We start from the raw sequence: 20,668 nt of genomic DNA, 5'->3' as shown, positions 1-20,668 counted from the left end.
TGCTCCCATTTTACAAATGGGGAAACTGAGAAGAGAAGCAACTTGCCCAAGATCCAAATATTAAGTAGCATATTTGAGATTCAAACCTAGGCTGTCTATCTCCAAGAATCCTTGCTTTTAACCCCACTGCACTCTGCTGAGGATGGCTGTGAGGTTAGTTAGATAGAAGATAAAGATGTGGTGTTCCCTGTTCCAGTTGGAACATCTCATTCAATGTGATTGCCATGTTGTTCTTATTTTTAAATATATGGGGTTTCTTAGAGTCAAAAATTAGAAATGGAATTGGGAGTGGATGATTTCCATGGAGGCCTTTGGAACTAGATCCAAGTCTAGGGGAGGGAAGTCTGGTGTTCTGCTTCTTCTGGGAACTTGTAAAAGGCTAGCCTGATTTTATCAGGCAGATGTGCTTCTGAGACACTTGAATATTTCCTCATACCACAGTGTTTATCAGGTCATCCAATGCTTGTATAAAAATACAAGCAAAATCATCCAGAAATGTTTATGTTCCACCAAATGAATTCAGTGTGTGCAACGGTGGTTCTACCACATTCCCTATATGATTTTTCCTTTTATAGCCATATCTGGACAACTTTAAACAGATGAAGTCTGAGGTATATACTTCGGGTGTTTACAAAATTCTTCCTGAGTTGGGTCAGCAGGACCATAGTCCTTGCACAATTGAAAAAATATGGCAACATATCCTTCTTTATTTTTATAATTGGTCTGGGGAAGGACATAGTTGTGTGTGTGTTTTTTTTAAAATCAACTGTATTCGGGTATAATGAATATACAATATGATGCACTCATTTTAACTATATGAAGACATAATTTTAATTATGAGGTATCTTTCTCTCTCTAGGTACATATCTAAAATGGAGACTTGGAAGACATTTTGGGGGATCATCTTCCTTGTGGCTGGTTTTGGCTTCATCAAGTCACAGAGAATTGGTAACGCATTGGGTTCTTTAAGCCAAAAATTATGACCTTGCCAGGAATAGAGTGGTAGTGACAATATTACAAGAAAATATTACAGGAGTTTCATACTTAACAAAAGGGAAATGATTCTTTTAAGGAGAATTTAGAATCTGAAAGCTTTTAGTTGATGATGGGCCCTTGATATTTTTCAAAGCTTAACCTCAAATGACGAAAAATAAATATTAAAAGATGCTATCCTTCTGAATGTGTTACCAAGCTCTCAAATGCTTTTGTAAATGTGGACCTATTCTATTGACTCTGCATTTTGCTTTGTCTTCTTTGGCTGTGCTCTTCCACTGGGCAATTGTCATCACAAGGTGAATAGTTTCCCCGAGTGCTAAGGACACTTCTGCAACTTTTTTTTTGCAGTCATTTTAACTTTGGGGACTTTTCAAGATGAAATCATCAAGAGAAGATTGTGTGAGTAACCTGAAGCTCCCACTGAGACAATATTGAGTTTTAAGTGTTCAGAAATATTTACACAGGCTGTTATTTATCGGGAAAAAACATGAAGTCTCTAAATTTCCCTTTGGCTCTGACTCCTCTCAGTGTGAACAGAAGCTGTGACAGTGAATCTTCTCCTGCTTCAAACACCTTCTAAAATGACAAAAATCTAGTCGTTCAGAAAGTCACAATGTATGAAAATGTAATATATCTCTCAAGTTGCATGTGATGAAACCATATCTTTGCCTGAAAGACATTCTATAGCTGTGAGGTTTCTCCTGATTGGAAAGATCAGGGAAACACTTCCTGGTCTGTGTTTGATCTCTTCTGAAAGAGCTTTTAAGGGGACAAAGCAGGTGGCCATCCCTGGAGCATTCACTGGACCCTCTCCTCTCAAGAGGATTGCATTTGGAGGGCCAAAGGGAAGGGAAACTTAAAGGGCCTCAAGCTCATTGATTATCATCCTTTTCAATAATCCTGACTTCACTTGGCTTTATGATTGAGATTAGGCAAACTTCCCAGAGGTGGGACTCAGGAATCTAGAAGTGACTGTCCCTTCAGGATTTACTGTCCCTGAAGTACAAAAACCTTCTCCAGCCCTTTTCTGCCTAAACTCTCATGTGGTCTTTGCCTTTCTGTAACATGGGCTTTCAATTTAATCTTCTTTATGGCAGTCCAGGGTATGGGCTAGATGTCAAGGGACCTGGTTTCTAATGCTGGCTCTTTGAACAGATTTACACATGTTACTTTGCCTTTCTAGGTCTTATTTTCCTTATCTGTGAGATAGGTGAATTGAATTCATTCTATACTTGCACTCTTCAATACAGTGGGCACTAGACACGTGTGACTATTTAAATTAAAATACAATAAAATTCAGCAAAACTTAAAATTTCATTTCTCTCAGTCACACTAGCTACAGTTCAGGTGCTAAACAGCCACACATACCTAGTGGCTGCAGTATTGCACTGCATAGTTTTATAGGGTTATTCTACCTCTAGAATTTTCTGATTCCCTGATTTGGTTTCATTCATGTTCAACGTTCCCATCCTTGTAAGTGAAGTCTTCTCCCTTCTTCCCCCCCTCTCACCCTCTCTCTTTCCCAAACATTTCCTTCCACCAACATTTTTTGGGTGACTACTCTATGCTAGACACTTGAGTGGTGGACCAACAAACAAAATGTATGGTATATGTTTTCACGGAGCCCACTCTAGCTGGGGAGGTTGTCATTAATTGAAGAAGCACACTAATGAATGTTATGTTACAAACCAGGATAAAAGGACATGATTCTATGGGAATTTACCAGAAGAAGAAAAAAAGAGAAAAAAGAAATTTGATGGAGGGAACAGCATTTTTTAAAAAATTGAAGTATAGTTGATTTACAGTGTTACAAAGGAGAACAGTATGGAGGTTCCTTAAAAAACTAAAAATAGAGCTACCATATGATCCAGCAATCCTACTCCTGGGCATATATCTGGAGAAAAACATGACTTGAAAGCATATGTGCACCCCAATGTTCATTGCAGCACTGTTTACAATGGCCAAGACATGGAAGCAACCAAAATGTCCATTGACAGATAAATGGATAAGGAAGATGTGGTACATATATAGAATGGAATACTATGCAGCTATAAAAAAGAATGAAATAATGCCATTTGCAGCAACATGGGTGGACCTGGAGATTAGCATACTAAGTGAAATAAGTCAGGCAGAGAAAGACAAATATCATATGATATTGCTTATATGCAGAAGCTAAAAAAAAAAGATACAAATGAACTTATTTACAAAACAGAAACAGATTCACAGACTTAGAGAAGGAACTAATGGTTACCGGGGGGAAGGGTGGCAGGGGGGAGGGATAGATTGGGAGTTTGGGATTGACATGTACACGCAGCTATATTTAAGATAGATAACCAGCAAGGACCTACTGTATAGCAGCAGGGAACTCTGCTCAGTATTCTGTAATAACCTAAATGGGAAAAATTTTTGATAAAGAATAGATACATGTATATGTATAACTGAATCACTTTGCTGTACACCTGAAACTAACACAACACCGTTAATCAACTATACTCCAGTGTAAAATAAAAATTAAAAAAAAAAAAAGAAATGATGGAGGGAAAAGCATTTTGTTTTAATTGAAGTATAGTTGATTTACAATGTTGTGCTAGTTTCTGATGTACAGCAAAGTGATTCAGTTATTCATATATATAAGTATAATATGTGTATATATATATATATATATATTCTTTTTCAGATTATTTTCCATTATAGGTCATTACAAGATATTGAATATAGTTCCCTGTGGTATACAGTAGGCCCTTGTTGGTTATCTATTCTATGTATAGTAGTGTATATCTGTCAATCCCTAGCTCCTAATTTATCCCTCTCCTGCCTTTCCCCTTTGGCAACCACACGTCTGTTCTCTATGTCTGTGAGCCTGTTTCTGTTTTGTACATAAGTTCATTTCTGTCATATTTTAGATTCCACATATAAGTGATATATGAGATTTGTCTTTCTCCGTCTGACTTACTTCACTTAGTATGATAATCTCTAGGTCCATCCATGTTGCTGCAAATGGCATTATTTCATTCTTTTTTATGGCCAAATACTATTCCATTGTGTATATATACCACATCTTCTTTATCCATTCATCTGTCGATGGACACTTAGGTTGATTCCATGTCCTGTCTATTGTAAATAGTGTTGCAGTGAACATTGGGGTGCATGTATCTTTTTGAACTATAGTTTTCTCCAGATATATGCCCAGGAGTGGGATTGCTGGATTATATGGTAGCTCTATTTTTAGTTTCTTAAGGAACCTCCATACTGTTTTCCATAGTGGCTACACCAATTTACATTCCCACCAACAGTGTTGGAGGGGGAACAGCACGTTAAAGGCCAGTGGCAGGTAGAAGCGTGGAGAGTTTAGAAGCTGGGCTAAGGAGCCTGGAACACAGGCAGAGAAGTGCAGAGGGTAGAGAGACAAAGCTACAGAGATAGTGCAGGGCTAGCCCAAGCCAGGGTTTAACACTGCTGGCACAAAACCAAATGTAAATGCAGTTACCCAGTTGGGATAATTATGCACTGAGTCACAGAAAAACAAAGTTGGAGTTGAAGACACCAGGTCATGTGGTCAACCCCTTTATTCTAGGGAAACGCAATCCAAGAACCAGAGAGATGAGCTATGTGCTCAGGTCCTGCAGCCACCTGGTGTCTGATCCCCTCCATGCTGGAGACCAGGGTGGGCCCAGCTGCAGTGCTACTTGGTCTGACCACAGTGGGGAATGTGGTTCCCAGAATTAGAGCTGGGTTTGGGAGAAGTAATCACACGATGTAGCTTTGAGTTCAAGGTGCCAAAGGACAAATGTGAGTCACACCTATGGTAATGCCACGTGTCAGACTTAAAGAGGCTTGTGGTGGCCAGGGAAGGTCAGAGGTCAAAGGTGGAAAGTTGATGCCTTAGGTCAGCTTCTCTAGAAGCAGAGCCGGGGACAGGGATTTGGTGAACATGTTATTTTGAGGCAGGACTCTTTAGGACAAACCTGTAAAGGAGTGACAGAAGTGAGGTAGGCTAGGGGGAGAAGCAGCCAAGCAAGCATGCAGCCTCCCATAAAATCAAGCCTGGGCCTGAGCCATGGGAGCCACTGGGGCATAAATAACACCATGAATGGTTTCAGTTAATGCAAGGGGGCCAGGCATTTTTATCTCCATGTGATCAAACACTGCCCACCCAGGGTGGTGGCGGCAGTATAACTTCCCAGGTGTCTCTAGATGAGGCTGCTCCCTTCAGCCAGGAGCAGGTCTCTGGACAAAGTCTCAGCCGGAAGCAGGTGACTGTAGCGCTTGAAGCAGCTGGGGCACGGGTGTGCTACTGGCAAAGGGGATCTAGGTGGGGTTCCAACAGCATCCTCTATTGGTAGAAAGCTGGTTTCTTTTATGAGGTTTAAGGGATAAATGGAGGACCATGGCCAGGGGTCTAATTGAAGGGTCAGATATCTGTTAGAATGGAACACAGGGCGGCAGGTGAACCAGGGTAGATGGTGGCCATGAGGAAGCAAAGGAAGATGATGGTGTGTCTGGGCCGCGTGCATATTAGCTGTCATCAAAGAGCTGTGGGGTGCAAAGGCACTAAATCGGGAGAGATGTGTTAACAGCCAGTAGCTAACAATTTTGTGGATTCTCTTCCCTAGTGTGCAGGGAGGACTCTGTGGGAGATGTCGTGTTTCTGGTGGACACCAGCAACAACCCCCAGAACACCCGCAGCGTGCGGAGCTTCTTGTACACTGTGGTCAACGGCTTCAATGTCAGCAGAGAGGCGGTCCGCGTGGGGCTGGCCCGGTACAGTGACCAGCCCCAATCCGAGTTCCTCCTTTCCACCTACCATCGCGAAGGCGAAGTGCTGAGACACATCCAGAGGTTTCCATTTACGCCGGGGGGCCACAAGATGGGGCTGGCCCTGCAGTTCCTCCTAGATCACCACTTCCAGGAAACAGCGGGGAGCCGGGCAAGCCAGGGCGTGCCTCAAGTCGCCGTGGTGATCGATCGGCAGCAGCCCAGCAGAGGACCACGTGCAAAAGCCCACAGATGCCTTTAGGAGGGCGGGCATCCTCCTCTACGCCATGGGCGTCGGAGATGCGGTTTCAGCAGAGCTCAAGGAGATTTCGAGCAGTCCTGTGGAGAAGTTCGTCGCCTTTGTTCCCAACTTCTCTGGTTTGGGCAGTTTCGCCCTGAAGCTACGCCAGGAGCTCTGTGATACGTTGGCAAAGGCAGCTCCACCTGTCGGCCACGTCTCTCCAGGTACAAAGGCTTTTTCTCTTTTTATTTCTGATCGAGAAGTCACGGAACTCAAAGATTTATCTCTTATCCTTCCCATATATCCCTTCCATATGTGTGCATGCTTAATTAATTAATTAATTTTTAATTGAAGTATAGTTGATTTGCAACGTTGTGTCAGTTTCTGGTGTACACCAAAGTGATTCAGATATATATACACATACGTGTGTGTATACATATATATATTATATATATATATATATTTTTCTTTTCCATTATAGGTTATTACAAGACATTGAATATAGTTTCCTGTGCTATACAGTAGGACCTTGTTGTTTGTTTTATATAGAGTAGTGTGTATCTGCTAATCCCAATCTCCTAATTTATCCCTCCCCCTCCCCCTTCCCCTTTGGTAACCATAAGTTTGTTCTCTATGTCTGTGAGTCTGTTTCTGTTTTGTACATAAGTTCATTTGTATCATTTGTTTAGATTTCACATGTAAGTGATATCATATAATATTTCTCTTTCTCTTTCTGGCTTACTTCACTTAGTATGATAATCTCTAGGCCCATCCATGTTGCTGCAAATGACATTATTTCATTCTTTTTTATGGCCGAGTAATATTCCACTGTATATATGTACCACATCTTCTTTATTGATTCATCTGTCGATAGACATTTAGATTGCTTCCATGTCTTGACTATTGTAAATAGTGCTGCTATGAACATTGGGGTGCATGTATCTTTTTGAATTCAAGTTTTCTCTAGATATTGTGCATGTTTAACTTTAATATTAGAATTTCACTAAACCAACTACACTTTATGCTCCTCTCCAATTGTTGACCAAAGATTTCTCAACTATTTTTATATCCTGTGGGCCTTATGAGGGTTCTATATACAGACATAGTGTATGTTTGTTTTTGAAGGAAAAAATAGTTGTTCCTAGAATGATATTATTATTCCTAGATTAACTTACCCGTATTGCCTGGATGGGGACAGAGGAGGGGAGAGGGCCAGTAGATTCCCCCAGGAAGCTTGCTTATTTTGCTGCCAGTGTGTTGGTATAATGTGCTGGTTAAGAGGGTGAATTGAGGGAAAAGGAAGATCTGGGTTCAAATCCCAAATCTCTACTTTCTGGGCCATCTTGAACAGTTACTTTATTTCTCTGAATTTAAATTTTCTTCCTGAGATGACAGTACCTGCCTCAGAGAGTTGTTGAAAGCATTAAAGAAATTTATGCAAATAAAATGCTTATCACAGCACTTAGCCCATCGGAGGTGCCCAGAAGCATTAGGGTCATTACCTGTGATGATATACCTGTCATCAACTTTGTCCATCTGTTGGTGGTGATGGGGCATAAACTTAGGGAAATTCTTTATAAATTAACTACTAAACTATAAGAAAGCACAGATGTTTGAGCAGAGAAAGAGAAGATTGCTTGTGCGTCCCATCAAAACCCACAAAAGGATAGAGCCTTCATTACTTGCTCATTATTTTGGTATTTCTACATAAGGGAGGTCAACTGGAAGAAGTGCTAAAACTTTTGACCCATTTGATACCACAGAATGTGGTGGGAGTATTGTATTTGTTTTGCCAAATTATATACCTTACTTTTGTTTCCTGCTTCAAGGTTTACAGAGAGGTTTTATATACATAGTAATAATAACTACCATTTGCTTGGTGTTACATCGTTTTCAAAGCTTGTTTACCTTGCTGACTGATAGATACGTAAGGCAATTTTTTGTTAGACACATAGGGATATGTATGATACATAAGGCAATTAGTATTTGTTTTTACATAGATATATAACACAATTAGTATCATTATTTGCTTTTTGTGTGTGAGGAAATTGAGGCTAAAGGTAACAAAACTGGATGGCAGAGCTAGAACTTGATCCCAGGTCTTTTAGGGCAGATCCATTCCGATAGAGCAAATGTCTTAGATTGTGTGCTTTAGAAACAGAGCCTGAGACAAGGATTTGGATACATATTATTTATTATGGAAGAGCTCCCAAAGGAGGTTAGTAAGGATGTGGAGGATGCAGGACAGAGAAGGAGAGGAAAGGAAGGAAGGATGTGATCTCAGGCAAAACTGTCACAGAGGGTAATTCTAGCTTAATCTCACAGGAGAACTCAGGAGTGTAAGTTATGCCACAGGGTTGTCTTGACCCAAGGCAAGGGGTTCGACCTTCATATATTGTGGGATAAACAACTCCAATAGCTGAAGAGAAGTCCTCCACAGAGCAGTGTACAGAAATGGTAAAAAGAAATCCAAGATACATACACCACTTTGTTCATAGCAGCACTGTTTACAGTAGCCAAGACATGGAAGCAACCTAAATGTCCATTGATAGAAAAATGGATAAAGAAGATGTGGTACACCTATACAATACTACTCAGCCATAAAAAAGAATGAAATAATGCCATTTGCAACAACATGGATGGACCTAGAGATTATCATGCTAAGTGACATAAGCCAGACAAAGACACATACCAAATGATATCATTTATATGTGGAATCTAAAATATGACACAAATGAACTTATCTGTGCAACAGAAACAGAATCACAGATATAGAGAACAGACTTGTGGTTGCCAAGAGGGAAGGGATGGATTGGGAGTTTGGGATTAGCAGATGTAAAGTGTTATATATAGAATGGATAAACAACAAGGTCCTACTGTATAGCACAGGGAACTATATTCAATATCCTGTGATAAGCCATAATGGAAAAGATTATGGGGATTTTCCTGGTGGTCCAGTGGGTGGGACTCCATGCTCCTAATGCAGGGGTTCGGGTTCAATCCTTGGTTGGGGAGCTGGATCCCACATCCATGCTACAACTAAAAGCCTGCATGTCACAACTAGAGATCTCGCATGCCACAACTGGGACCTGGAGAAGCCAAAATAATAAATAAATAAATAAATAAATAAATAGATAGATTTTTTTAAAAAGGGAAAATATACTTAAAAAAAGAAAAGAATATGAAAAAGAACATATATATGTATAAATGAATCACTTTGCTGTACAGCAGTAATTAACACAGCATTGTAAGTCAACTATATTTCAATAAAATAAATTAAAAAAAAAAAGAAATCCAAAAGGACCTGGGTAGAGCACTGACATTGTCTAATATAGGAGCTTATCCTCTTTTATCCTCAAAACAACCCTGTGAGAGTATGAGGGCTGGTATAAAAATGTCAGTGCTGCAGAGAAGAAAATCAAGTCTCAAAGAGGTGAGTTATAAGTAGGTCACAGGGCTCCTAGGTGGTGGAGTGGCAATGAGATGTGTTGTGGAATACAGGCTGTATTCAGCTTTCTGACCAGTTGGGGCTGGCACACTCCTAGAGACAAGGTTTATTCCCACTGGAAAGAGGACAGCCCCTTTCTCAGCATGCTGAGAAGCATTTACACAAGTGCTTTTCTCCTTAATGAGATTCAAGGGATTGTCCAAGTGAATTTCAAGATGGAGGCAGGACAGAAACCTCAGAACATGATGAGTGGAGGGAAGGAGGGGCACAAGGGATGTTGTCACTTCTTTGAGCACAGTGTCATTTAGGGTGTCTGAGGACCACTGCCTATAGGCTGCCTGGCATTGCTCTCCCTTTTTGTGCACCGTTCAGCTCCATTGGTTCTAAGCATTTTGAGTGAAGACCCGCAGACCCCACCCCTTTTGTCCTCTCTTGCAGCTTGCAGAGAAGCAGTCCTGGCTGACATTGTCTTCCTAGTAGACAACTCAACCAGCATAGGACCCCAGAACTTCCAGAAAGTGAAGAACTTCCTTCACCCTGTCATCTTGGGGCTGGACATCAGCAGTGACCAGATCCGAGTGGGACTCGCACAGTATAATGACAACATCTACCCAGCCTTTCGGCTGAACCACCACCCTCTGAAGAGTGTGGTCCTGGAGCATACCCGGAACGTGCCCTACCATACAGGAGGCACAAACACAGGGAGTGCCCTGGAGTTTGTCAGGACCAACTACTTGACTGAGGCAGCTGGCAGCCAGGCTAAGGATGGGGTTCCCCAGGTAGTTATCCTGGTGACAGATGGGGAGTCAAATGATGAAGTCCAGGAGGCAGCTGACAGGTTGAAAGAAGATGGGGTTGTGGTGTACGTGGTAGGGGTCAACGTCCAGAATGTCCAGGAGTTGAAAACAATAGCCAGTGAGCCATTGGAGAAGTTTCTCTTCAATGCTGAAAACTTCAACATCCTGCAGGATTTCTCAGGAAGCATTCTCCAGACTCTGTGCTTGGCCATGGAGGGCAAGATCAAAGGTAAGAGGTCCTGTCAAAACCCAACATTCCAACAAGGACGCCTAATTCCAATGGGAGTGAAGAAACACTGAGTGTAGTGGGAGGTCATCACCGGAGAACCTGGGGAGACTTCCTGGATGAGCTGGGGCTTGAAGGATGAATGGAGTTGTCATAGGTGGAAAAGAACATCCTACCATGCTCTTCAGAGGAAACAGCCTGGGTTTTGGAGTCCAAAAGACCTATTTTCTTAAATCCTGCCTTTGCCACTTCCTAGTTGTGTGAGCATGGGCCAGCAGCTTCACTTGTACACTTCAGTTTCCTCATCTGTGCAACAAAGATAATAATACTTGCTTAGTAGGATGGTTTATGAGGATTAAAATAGATACAAATGTATAAATGTCTTTAGCACAAAGTAACTGCTCAGTATATGTTAACTTCCCTTGCTTCCTCCATTGGTTGAAGAAGAATAATTTTTTTTGAAGATTAAGTTATTAAAGTTTAATTATCATACGTGTATACATGACTGAAATTATCTCATATCCCGAGAGTTGCATGTAATATATAGCCCTATCCAATAAGCATATTTTAAAACATTTAAATGTAAATTAGATGCAATAAGCATTTTTGGCCATGGCCAGTAAGTAAGAATTGAGAACAACAATTGTACTGATACAAATTAAAACAACAATGAAACACCATTTTTGCTTTTCCAGAAAAGCAAAAACTAAAATGCTTTATAGTATCCTACACCCTGTTGATGGAATTTGAAGGTGAGACCACCTAGAAAGGGTGATTCCAGGGTTTATCTAGTGGTGAGATTTGGACCTATTGCTTATAGTTTATTATGGTTTCTTGTATTAAAACAAAACTATAAAATGTTATATATGTAGTGAAAAATACACTGTAATGTTTTAAAAAATAGCCTTACTTCAATGCAAGTTACAGATATGAGTAACATAATTGATAATTAAACTTGTTTCTTTTGTGAATTCAAAACATCCTTTATCCTATAGTTAAATTCAATAATTTTATAAACAATGTATTTAATAAAGAAGAAGAATAATTGAAAGATACTTTAGTCTAGAAAAGCAGACAACACAGGCAGCAAGGTATGGGAGGGAGAGAGCCTTGTGATAGAGTTTTACACAGAGGAGATGAAAGTACAGTATGTGCAGCGTTACATATATAGCACCTCTCCCTCTTATATTCCCCACAGAAAACCATCCTTGTATTCAATTTTCAAGAGATCTTGATTTGATGTACTCCCCCCCACAACCCTTCTCTAATTCCAGATTCTGCCCAGCATTATGCAGATGTGGTCTTTCTCACTTACACCTCACAGAACACATCATGGACCAGTTTCCAGTGGATGCAGACTTTCATCTCCAGAGTGGTTGGCATGCTGGATGTTTGCAGAGACAAGTACCAGATTGGGCTGGCTTGATACGGTGGTCAAGGTCACACTGAATTTTTGTTCAACACTTACAAACCCAGGATGAGATGATGACTCACATCCATGAACACTTTGTACTTCGGGGAGGCTCCAGGAGGACAGGCAAAGCTCTACGATACCTTTATCAGACTTTCTTCCAGGAGGCAGCGGGAAGCCGGTTTCTCCAGGGCATTCCCCAGTATGCAGTGGTCATTACCTCAGACAAATCTGAGGATGAGGTCCATGAGGCTGCAGAGACATTGAGGGAGAAAGGCATGAAAGTCATGTCTGTGGGTGTTCAAGACTCTGACAAGAGAGAACTACAGGGATGGGCACCCCATCCCTTGTATATGAGATGCAAGGACAAGACAGGGTCAGACAGGTGATGCAGGATGTGAGTGGGGTGATCCAAGGAACTGGGCAGCTTGAGATGAAGAACGAAGCCAAGATGGAGCCTATAGAAGGTAAGGTTTGGTCCCTAGGTGTTTGAGCCACTGTGTGGGAGGAGGTTCTCAGCATAACAAGAAAGTCTGGGGAAAGAACAGAGAAGGGGGCATTCTAGGTTCCTCAGTTCTAGGACAGTAGCACCACTGGATGGGGAAGAGGAGGAGGCATGGGTTTGCCTCAGGCACATACCTTGTATTAGTTAACTATGGTCACAAGGATGCTGCATAACAAGCCATCCAAAAAGTCGGTGGCTGAAAAGAATCATTTATTTTCACAGATCTGCTGGGGGTCAGCTGATATTCATTGGGCTCAACTTCATTGGGCTTTGCTGATCTTGCCTGGGCTTATTCACAGATTTGGGATTTGGCTGAGGGTTGGCTCATCTACTTTTGCTTCTGCTCCTTAGATGTCACCTTCCTACTGGGATCATTAGGCTAGTCTGGGCATATCCTTTCCATGGTAATTACAGAGGTGTAAGAGAGAAAATCCAGTTGCAAAAGCATTTTTCAAACCTCTGCTTTATCATCTGCCAACATTCCATTGGCAAAAGCAAGTCATAAGGCTATGTCGTCATTAGTGCAGTAAGAAAGTATGTTCCTCTCATGGAAGTGAGGTGTAGGGAGTGAATATTTCTGAATAATAATCTAAGTTACTATATGCCTTTTCCAGAAGAAGGAGCATTCAGTCTTCTCCTCAGAGATCAAATAAAGTCCTTCCTTAGGGTTCGCATTTAAGATGCTCAAGGGAGAGGCTAATGGCATTTTGGGTGATAGAATTCATAATGTAGGATTGTCCTGTACATTGTTGAGGGCTTAACATCCCTGGTCCCTTCCAGTAGCATCCCTGAATCTTATCACAATTCAAAACACCACCATATATTTCCTAATGTCCCATGGGGTTGTGTTCCACTGTTCGTTGAGAACAACTGAGCCTTATTTCCTGCTAAGTCCCTTTATACATTCTAACCATGAGCCAAGCTGAACTATTCACCATTTGCTGTGTATCTGTCATACTTTTCCACCTCTGTCTCTGCTCTTGGACAAACTATACCATCAGCCTAAAATGCCCACAGTCAAAACTTTATCCTTCAGCTCTTAAGTTACCTTCTTGCTGGAGCATCCCCACAAGTAGAAGTGATCAATCCCTCCTTTCTCTGAACTATCATAGCTCTGCCCAGACCTCTCAACATCTAGAGCTTGAGAGTCCTTGGGATTTTAGAGGCAACATGTGAGACAAGAAGAGGAAAATCCAGGCAGAGATAATAAGGAAAAAAGAAGCACCTATGAACCCTACATTAAGTAGAAATAGAGCAAAAGGAGGGTGTAGTGGAGAACCTGACCCAGGAAGAACTTTTTTGGCCCCTCAATAATGGGTATGATTTTAATATATAGGGAGAAAGGAGGAGGACACTCTTGGTAAGGGGAATAGCATGAGTGAGGGTGTGGAAGTGGGAATGGGCTGGACGAAGGGTAAGAAAGTGAAAAAAGGGAGCCAATTGGGAATGGGGTGGGGGTTAAAAGAGTGAGGGATGAGATTGGATCAGGGAAGATGGACCCTGATTACCGGGTCCCAAAGGCACTGGGAAGTGACTATAGGCTTTTAAGCAGGAAAAATGACACCACCAAAGTGGCCTTTAAGAAAGCCTTCAGTGGGCAGGATGGATTCCATAAGACTCATCCACAGCTTGCTTAAGGCTGAGCTGTCATCTGTCCACACAGGGAGGATGACTGGGTAAATCCTGATGGTGGCTCTGATGATGAGGAAACAGGATGAATCTTGGAGACACCTGGACAGGAGAAAGATAGCACTTGGCACCAGCAGGTGAAAGAAGGGAGAAGTCAAAGGTGCTTGAAGTTTCTAGAGAAGGCATTTCAGACTTAGAAAAATCAGGGGTAACATCCTCTTTTTAAATCTAGGATTGATTTTTGATTCTTTATAAAAAAAGGACCAAATGGAAAATTTCAGGACATCAGGAGACCAAAGATAAGTCAAAGCGTTATTCTGTCACCCCTATAGTCTCTTCTCTAAACTTTGTTTCACAGTATCCAGTTGTCTACACATTGGATTCAGTCCTCTGCTTATGTGGTTTTGGCTCTCTGCTAAGGAGATTTGTATTTTCATATGTCAAAGTAGATTTGGACCTTTTTGTTATGCAGACACTGTGGATTTCCCTACTTCAGGCCCTGCCTTAAATTGGGTAGGAGGGGTCTGGAGTGATCTCAGAAGGGAGTTTATGCAGTCAGAACTCCATTAACCTCTGTGTGAGACAGGTTAAAGGAATGGTTCTTTCATAGCAAAATGAAGCAGCCATTTGGTGCAATTTTTGGACAAAGATTTTTCGTAGGAACTTGCAATATTTCCTGTTGCCTCTGTTAAAAATGACATGAAATTTATCAGAGAAAGGTGCACAATAGTCACCATTTTTTATTTCCATCTTTTACCAAAAGAGGAACAATTATTAAATCAAAAAGGTTTCAGGCCTAGAAAAGAGAATTTGACCCAGGGTTTCCTGAAACCAGAAAAATGAAGAAAAAACTAGTCAAGGAAGATTCAGATGCTCCTAATGGACTTAGATGAATTGAAAAATGATCTTAAGGCCCTTTCTTGTGTATATTCATATATTTACATATTTGACAAGTGATGTGAGCACACTTTCACTTGAAAAATTTTGAACCCTATGATGTTCTTTGACCATCATGCCAAATGATGGTCATAAAGGCTTCCACTAAATTTTAATGAGCATGAATATAAGTTAGTACAATATATATTATTACAATTTGTAATACTAAATATATTATTATAGTATATAAAAATATAGCATAATACAACTTTTGTATACAAAAGGACTGTTGTCTTTATTCCTCTGTTCTCATGCTAAAGCCCTTCTTTCTGTTTTTGTTTTTTTATAGCGTGTCCAACTGCTATCCCAGCTGACTTGGTGTTCCTCATTGAGGAATTTAGCAGGGCTCAGCAATCGAATTTCCAACATGTTGTCAATTTCTTAAAGACCACCATCAGCTCTCTAAGTATTCATCCAGATGTTGTACGAATTGGCTTGGTCTTTTACAGTGAGGAACCACGACTTGAGTTTTCTCTGGATACATTTCAGAATCCAGCCAAGATCTTGGAGCTTCTGGACAAATTAACCTACAGAAGAAGAGGAGGAAGGACCAAGACTTCCTGCTGCTTCCTGGTGCTGCTTTGGATTTCCTAAGGAATGAGGTTTTCATTCAGGAGAAGGACAGTCTGTTCCAGCAAGGTGTGCAGCAGGTAGGCGTGGTCATCATGGAAGGCTTCTCCCAGGACAATGTGTCCAGACCGGCTTCCCTCCTCTGCAGAATTGGGGTGACTGTCTACGCAGTGGGTACCCAACTTGCCTTGGACAGCATGAACCTGGAAAAGATAGCATCATATCCTCCTTGGAAGCATGTCATACCCCTGGAATCTTTTTTGCAACTCAGTGTTGTGGGAAGCAAGATTAAGAACCAGCTCTGTCCTGAGATTTCGGGCAAAAGGGCTTCTGTGTCTGGGATGAGCTCCGCCCTACAAGAAGGTAGGAGCACCTTTTCCAAAAATTTGATTTTTTTTTTTTTTAATCTTTGCTTTTGCTCCACTCACCCAACTCCTCTACCCCCCATCCAAGAAAAGATTATGGAGTCAATTCGTTACAAAACAGAAACAAAACTTATAAAATCTTTATTTTATCTTGATGCCAAACAGTACAGAACATGAAGTGAAAAGTGGACATTTCTGCCTCTTCCTGTCTTACCCCTCATTCCTTTTAACAAGAATTGGATGAAAATACATGTATATTTACAGTAGAAGCCGTAGGGATCTGAGTATGGATTGATCAAATGTTAAGTCACTTAAAAGCAGGAGATCATTGCTAAAAAGACACAATTTTTAAATTCTTGAATTTAAAAATTTCAGCTTAAAACATAATAAATGAACATTAATTTGCCAATCTTTTGTGTAGGGCCAAGGCTTCTTTGAATATAAGCCCTGCTGATTGGAGTTCTACGTATTTTCTTCATTAATCATCTGATAGTGTATTTTCTATAATTTCCAGTTTCAGTTTCTTTCATGTGGGAGGAGAACTTAACCACTTTGGAAATAATCTGAGTACAGAAATCCTTATTGATTTTTATGATCTCAAAAACGCAATCTTTTGTGGGTGCTATCTAGTACACCAATAATTTCTTTGAAAACAACTTGCCTTTACTGGGTCTTTCCTAAGCAGTTAACGTGGTTTTCATATATGTGATAAACCCCTTTAATTACCACTCATATCCTATTGATTTTCACAGTGTTTGATTTGCTGTGTAATTATAATAACAAATCAGCCGTAAATAGGCTGGGGACACACCCACATCACTCTCGGTGGGCCTAATCTTCCACTGAGTGAAGCAGAAGTGTGGAGTGTTCAACTGGGGGGCCTCGTCATTGTATTGTGGGAGCAACACTTCTCCAGAAGTATTCTTCCAGAGGGAAGGGAGAACGTCAGTTATCTGGTGAGCCACTTAGGAGAGGCTGGTTAGGTGAGCTCCTCCTGTATGTGCAGTTTAAAAGAAACACCAAAAGAAACACAGCAGTCAAGTATATGCGTCTGAATTTTTTTCTTTTTTCTTTATTTTTTAATTAAAGTATAGTTGATTTACAACGTTGTGTTAATTTCAGGTGTACAGCAAAGTGATTCATACATATATATATACACGTATATATATATATATATATATATATATATATACGTGTATATATATATTCTTTTTCAGATTCTTTTCCCTTATAGGTTATTACAAGGTATTGAATACGGTTCCCTGCACTCAAACTGCCTGAATTTTAAATCCCAAATTTGCCACTTCTAGGTTGTTATAAATATCTTTGTGTCTGTCTGTCTGTTTGTCTCTCTACTCTTGTCCATGTTAGTGTTTCTCAGATTCAAATCACAATTATAGAACGAAGGTGGCAATGTGAAATGTAGATAATTAACTTAAGAATTCAAGGCTGTGATTATATATTCAGGGGAAAATCACTGAGCTTTTTTTTTTTTTTTGAGACAATCACTAAATGATCTTGTATTTTCTTGATTATTTGTGCTGAGGTTTAGAGATTTCAAATATCTAAATAAATTCCTGTCTTTCTCCTTGGCCTGTATTTTTTTAGTCCCTTTCTCTATTTGGGGAATGAGGATCAAAACCGTTAAATATGAATTTCACTGGTTTGGGCACCCCCTGCCTATATTCTATAGAAAAGAGAGAGATGCCTTCTTTTCCCTCCTTCTGATTCACAAACAGTATAAAGAGTTGAGAGTTGATTTATTTCCCAGATTACGTAACAGCTAAAAAGAAACTTGGAATCAAGAAAATCAGCCCAGGGACCTAATGAAACTTAAAAGCTTTTGCACAGCAAAGGAAACCATAAACAAGACCAAAAGACAACCCTCAGAATGGGAGAAAATATTTGCAAATGAAGCAACTGACAAAGGATTAATCTCCAAGATTTACAAGCAGCTCATGCAGCTCAATAACAAAAAAACGAACAACCCAATCCAAAAATGGGCAGAAGACCTAAATAGACATTTCTCCAAAGAAGATATACAGATGGCCTACAGACACATGAAAGAATGCTCAACATCATTAATCATTAGAGAAATGCAAATCAAAACTACAATGAGATATCATCTCACACCGGTCAGAATGGCCATCATCAAAAAATCTAGAAACAATAAATGCTGGAGAGGGTGTGGAGGAAAGGGAACACTCTTGCACTGTTGGTGGGAATGTAAATTGATACAGCCACTATGGAGAACAGTATGGAGGTTCCTTAAAAAACTACAAATAGAACTACCATACGACCCAGCAATCCCACTACTGGGCATATACCCTGAGAAAACCATAGGTCAAAAAGAGTCATGTACCAAAATATTCATTGCAGCTCTATTTACAATAGCCAGGACATGGAAGCAACCTAAATGTCCATCGACAGATGAATGGATAAAGAAGATGTGGCACATATATACAATGGAATATTACTCAGCCATAAAAAGAAATGAAATGGAGGTATTTGTAATGAGGTGGATGGAGTTAGAGTCTGTCATACAGAGTGAAGTAAGTCAGAAAGAGAAAAACAAATACAGTATGCTAACACATATATACGGAATCTAAGGAAAAAAAAAAAAAAAAGGCCATGAAGAACCTAGTGGCAAGACGGGAATAAAGACACAGACCTACCAGAGAATGGACTTGAGGATATGGGGAGGGGGTGGGGTGAGATGTGACAGGGTAAGAGAGTGTCATGGACATATATACACTACCAAATGTAAAGTAGATAGCTAGTGGGAAGCAGCCGCATAGCACAGGGAGATCAGCTCAGTGCTTTGTGACCACCTAGAGGGGCGGGATGGGGAGGGTGGGAGGGAGGGAGATGCAAGAGGGAAGAGAAATGGGAACATATTGTATATGTATAACTGATTAACTTTGTTATAAAGCAGAAGCTAACACACCATTGTAAGGAAATTATACTTCAATAAAGATGTTTAAAAAAAAGAAAAAAAAAAGAAAATCAGCCCAAAGTCCAGGGTGTTTGGGGGTGAGGGTAGCTTAGAATTTGGGACAATTTCACCAGAATTCTTCCCTTGGTGATCATAATGATCATAATATCTGCCACTTATTGGTCATCTGCTATGCATCAGACCCTCTGCTAAGCGGTTTGTGTATGTAATACATGTGCATTCATAGTAGCATCTGACTGTCAAAAATATTCTTTCCTCCAAAATTTCTGTCTGCCAAGCTTGGCAAGAATGTGTAGTGCCAGGCTGAACTCAAGGCCCTTGGCTCCTGTGGACAGTGCAAAAGTCCTGAGCTGCAGCGGAGCCTCTTTGGGCCACTGCTGCATGGGGCTGGCTACAGAGATGCCCCTCCCTGCACGGTGGTCCTTTTTTCAGACCCAGGCCAGTCATCCACCTGTTACCAGTGGGTTCTGGTTCCAGCAAGGTTCTGGTTTCTGCCTTCTCTTTCCATAATTTCTCTTCCATTCTCCAAGCACTCAACAAACACTTCCAAGCCACAACCCTTCCTATGCCTACCCCTCCAGGGTGGGGTTGTCAGATAAAATACATGATGCCCAGTTAAATTTGAATTTGATTCAGATAAACAACAAATACTTTTTTAGTATAAGGATGTCTCGCTTATTTCTTAGACCAAGGTCCTCCCAAATGATGTCCTGAGTAAGGGAGCCCAGCTCCCATGAGTCAGACCACTTCCCTTTTGGCCAGGAACCATGAAAAGGCTTTTGATTCTTCCCAGGGTCAAGGGAATTCAGAGATTAACAACACAAGGCTGAAAGGATTGAGGAGAAAATTATGTCTCATTCTTTTTGAGGAATCTGCTACATGACAAAAATAAAACACTGGGTGATTTTTTCTTTTTTTTTCTTTTTTAAAATTATTTGGCTGTACCACACGGCACATGGGATCTTAGTTCCCTGACCAGGGATTGAACCCGTGTCTCCTGCACTGGAAGCTCAGAGTCTTAACCACTGGACCTCCAGGGAAGTCCCTACACTGGGTGATCTTAACTGTGAATTTTTAATAATCATCTCTGCTGGGTTTCCATGATCTTATTTAACCCTTACAATAAGCTTACTGAGTAGGTGTTAAGATTCTTGTTTGACAGACTGGTAAATTGAGATGCAGTGAGGCAAGCATGCTAGTAAGTGGTGGAGACAGGATCTCAATGCAGAGCCATTTTGCCTTTTGGGGTCTAGGCCTTAACACAAAGTGATTCATTTAAGTAAGGCTCATTTAAAACAGAAAGTTTTACAAACTCACAGGTATAGAGAACAGACTTGTGGTTGCCAAGGGGGGGAGGGGGAAGGGGAGGGAAGGATTGGGAGTTTGGGATTAGCAAATGACAACCAGTATATATAGAATGGGTAAACAACAAGGTCCTACTCTATAGCACAGGGAACTATATTTGATATCCTGTGACAAATCATAATGGAAAAGAATCTGAAAAAGAATATATATATATATATGTATAACTGAATCACTTTGCTGTACAGCAGAAATTAACACAACATTGTAAATCAACTATACTTCAATAAAAAAACCAGGAAGTTTTATATTAATTTTAATTAATTAGATTAAACTTCATAAAGTGTACTCTCGTCTGTGTATTTAAAAAGTATAACTTGCATGGGAAGCAGGAATATTGGATGCTGAGACAATCCATAGCTTCAAATATGCTCTGATATTTTACTTTCAGCTTGTTCTCAACTTCCACATTTGAGAAGCAATGTTTACCTCATGTCTTAAATGGTGTTCATCAGAAACAGACTCTGAGAC

General features: G+C 40.6%; 1 protein-coding gene across 1 annotated transcript in view; it reads left to right on the top strand.

Moving 5' to 3' along the window:
• Positions 1 to 872: 872 nt before the first annotated feature.
• Positions 873 to 20,668, top strand: part of LOC132365136 (collagen alpha-4(VI) chain-like) — a 59,522-nt gene continuing 39,726 nt past the window's right edge. Inside the window, 9 exon segments of the mRNA XM_059921825.1 lie at positions 873 to 948; positions 5,610 to 5,959; positions 5,961 to 6,216; positions 9,879 to 10,466; positions 11,738 to 11,938; positions 11,941 to 12,213; positions 12,216 to 12,341; positions 15,234 to 15,514; positions 15,517 to 15,877. Of these exon segments, the coding sequence (XP_059777808.1) occupies positions 873 to 948; positions 5,610 to 5,959; positions 5,961 to 6,216; positions 9,879 to 10,466; positions 11,738 to 11,938; positions 11,941 to 12,213; positions 12,216 to 12,341; positions 15,234 to 15,514; positions 15,517 to 15,877 (2,512 nt within the window).

This window comes from Balaenoptera ricei, chromosome 4, assembly GCF_028023285.1.
Source record: "Balaenoptera ricei isolate mBalRic1 chromosome 4, mBalRic1.hap2, whole genome shotgun sequence".
Lineage (NCBI taxonomy): Eukaryota > Metazoa > Chordata > Mammalia > Artiodactyla > Balaenopteridae > Balaenoptera > Balaenoptera ricei.
Note: the sequence above shows the minus strand (reverse complement) of the source record. Positions and strands in the feature narration are given on the sequence as shown.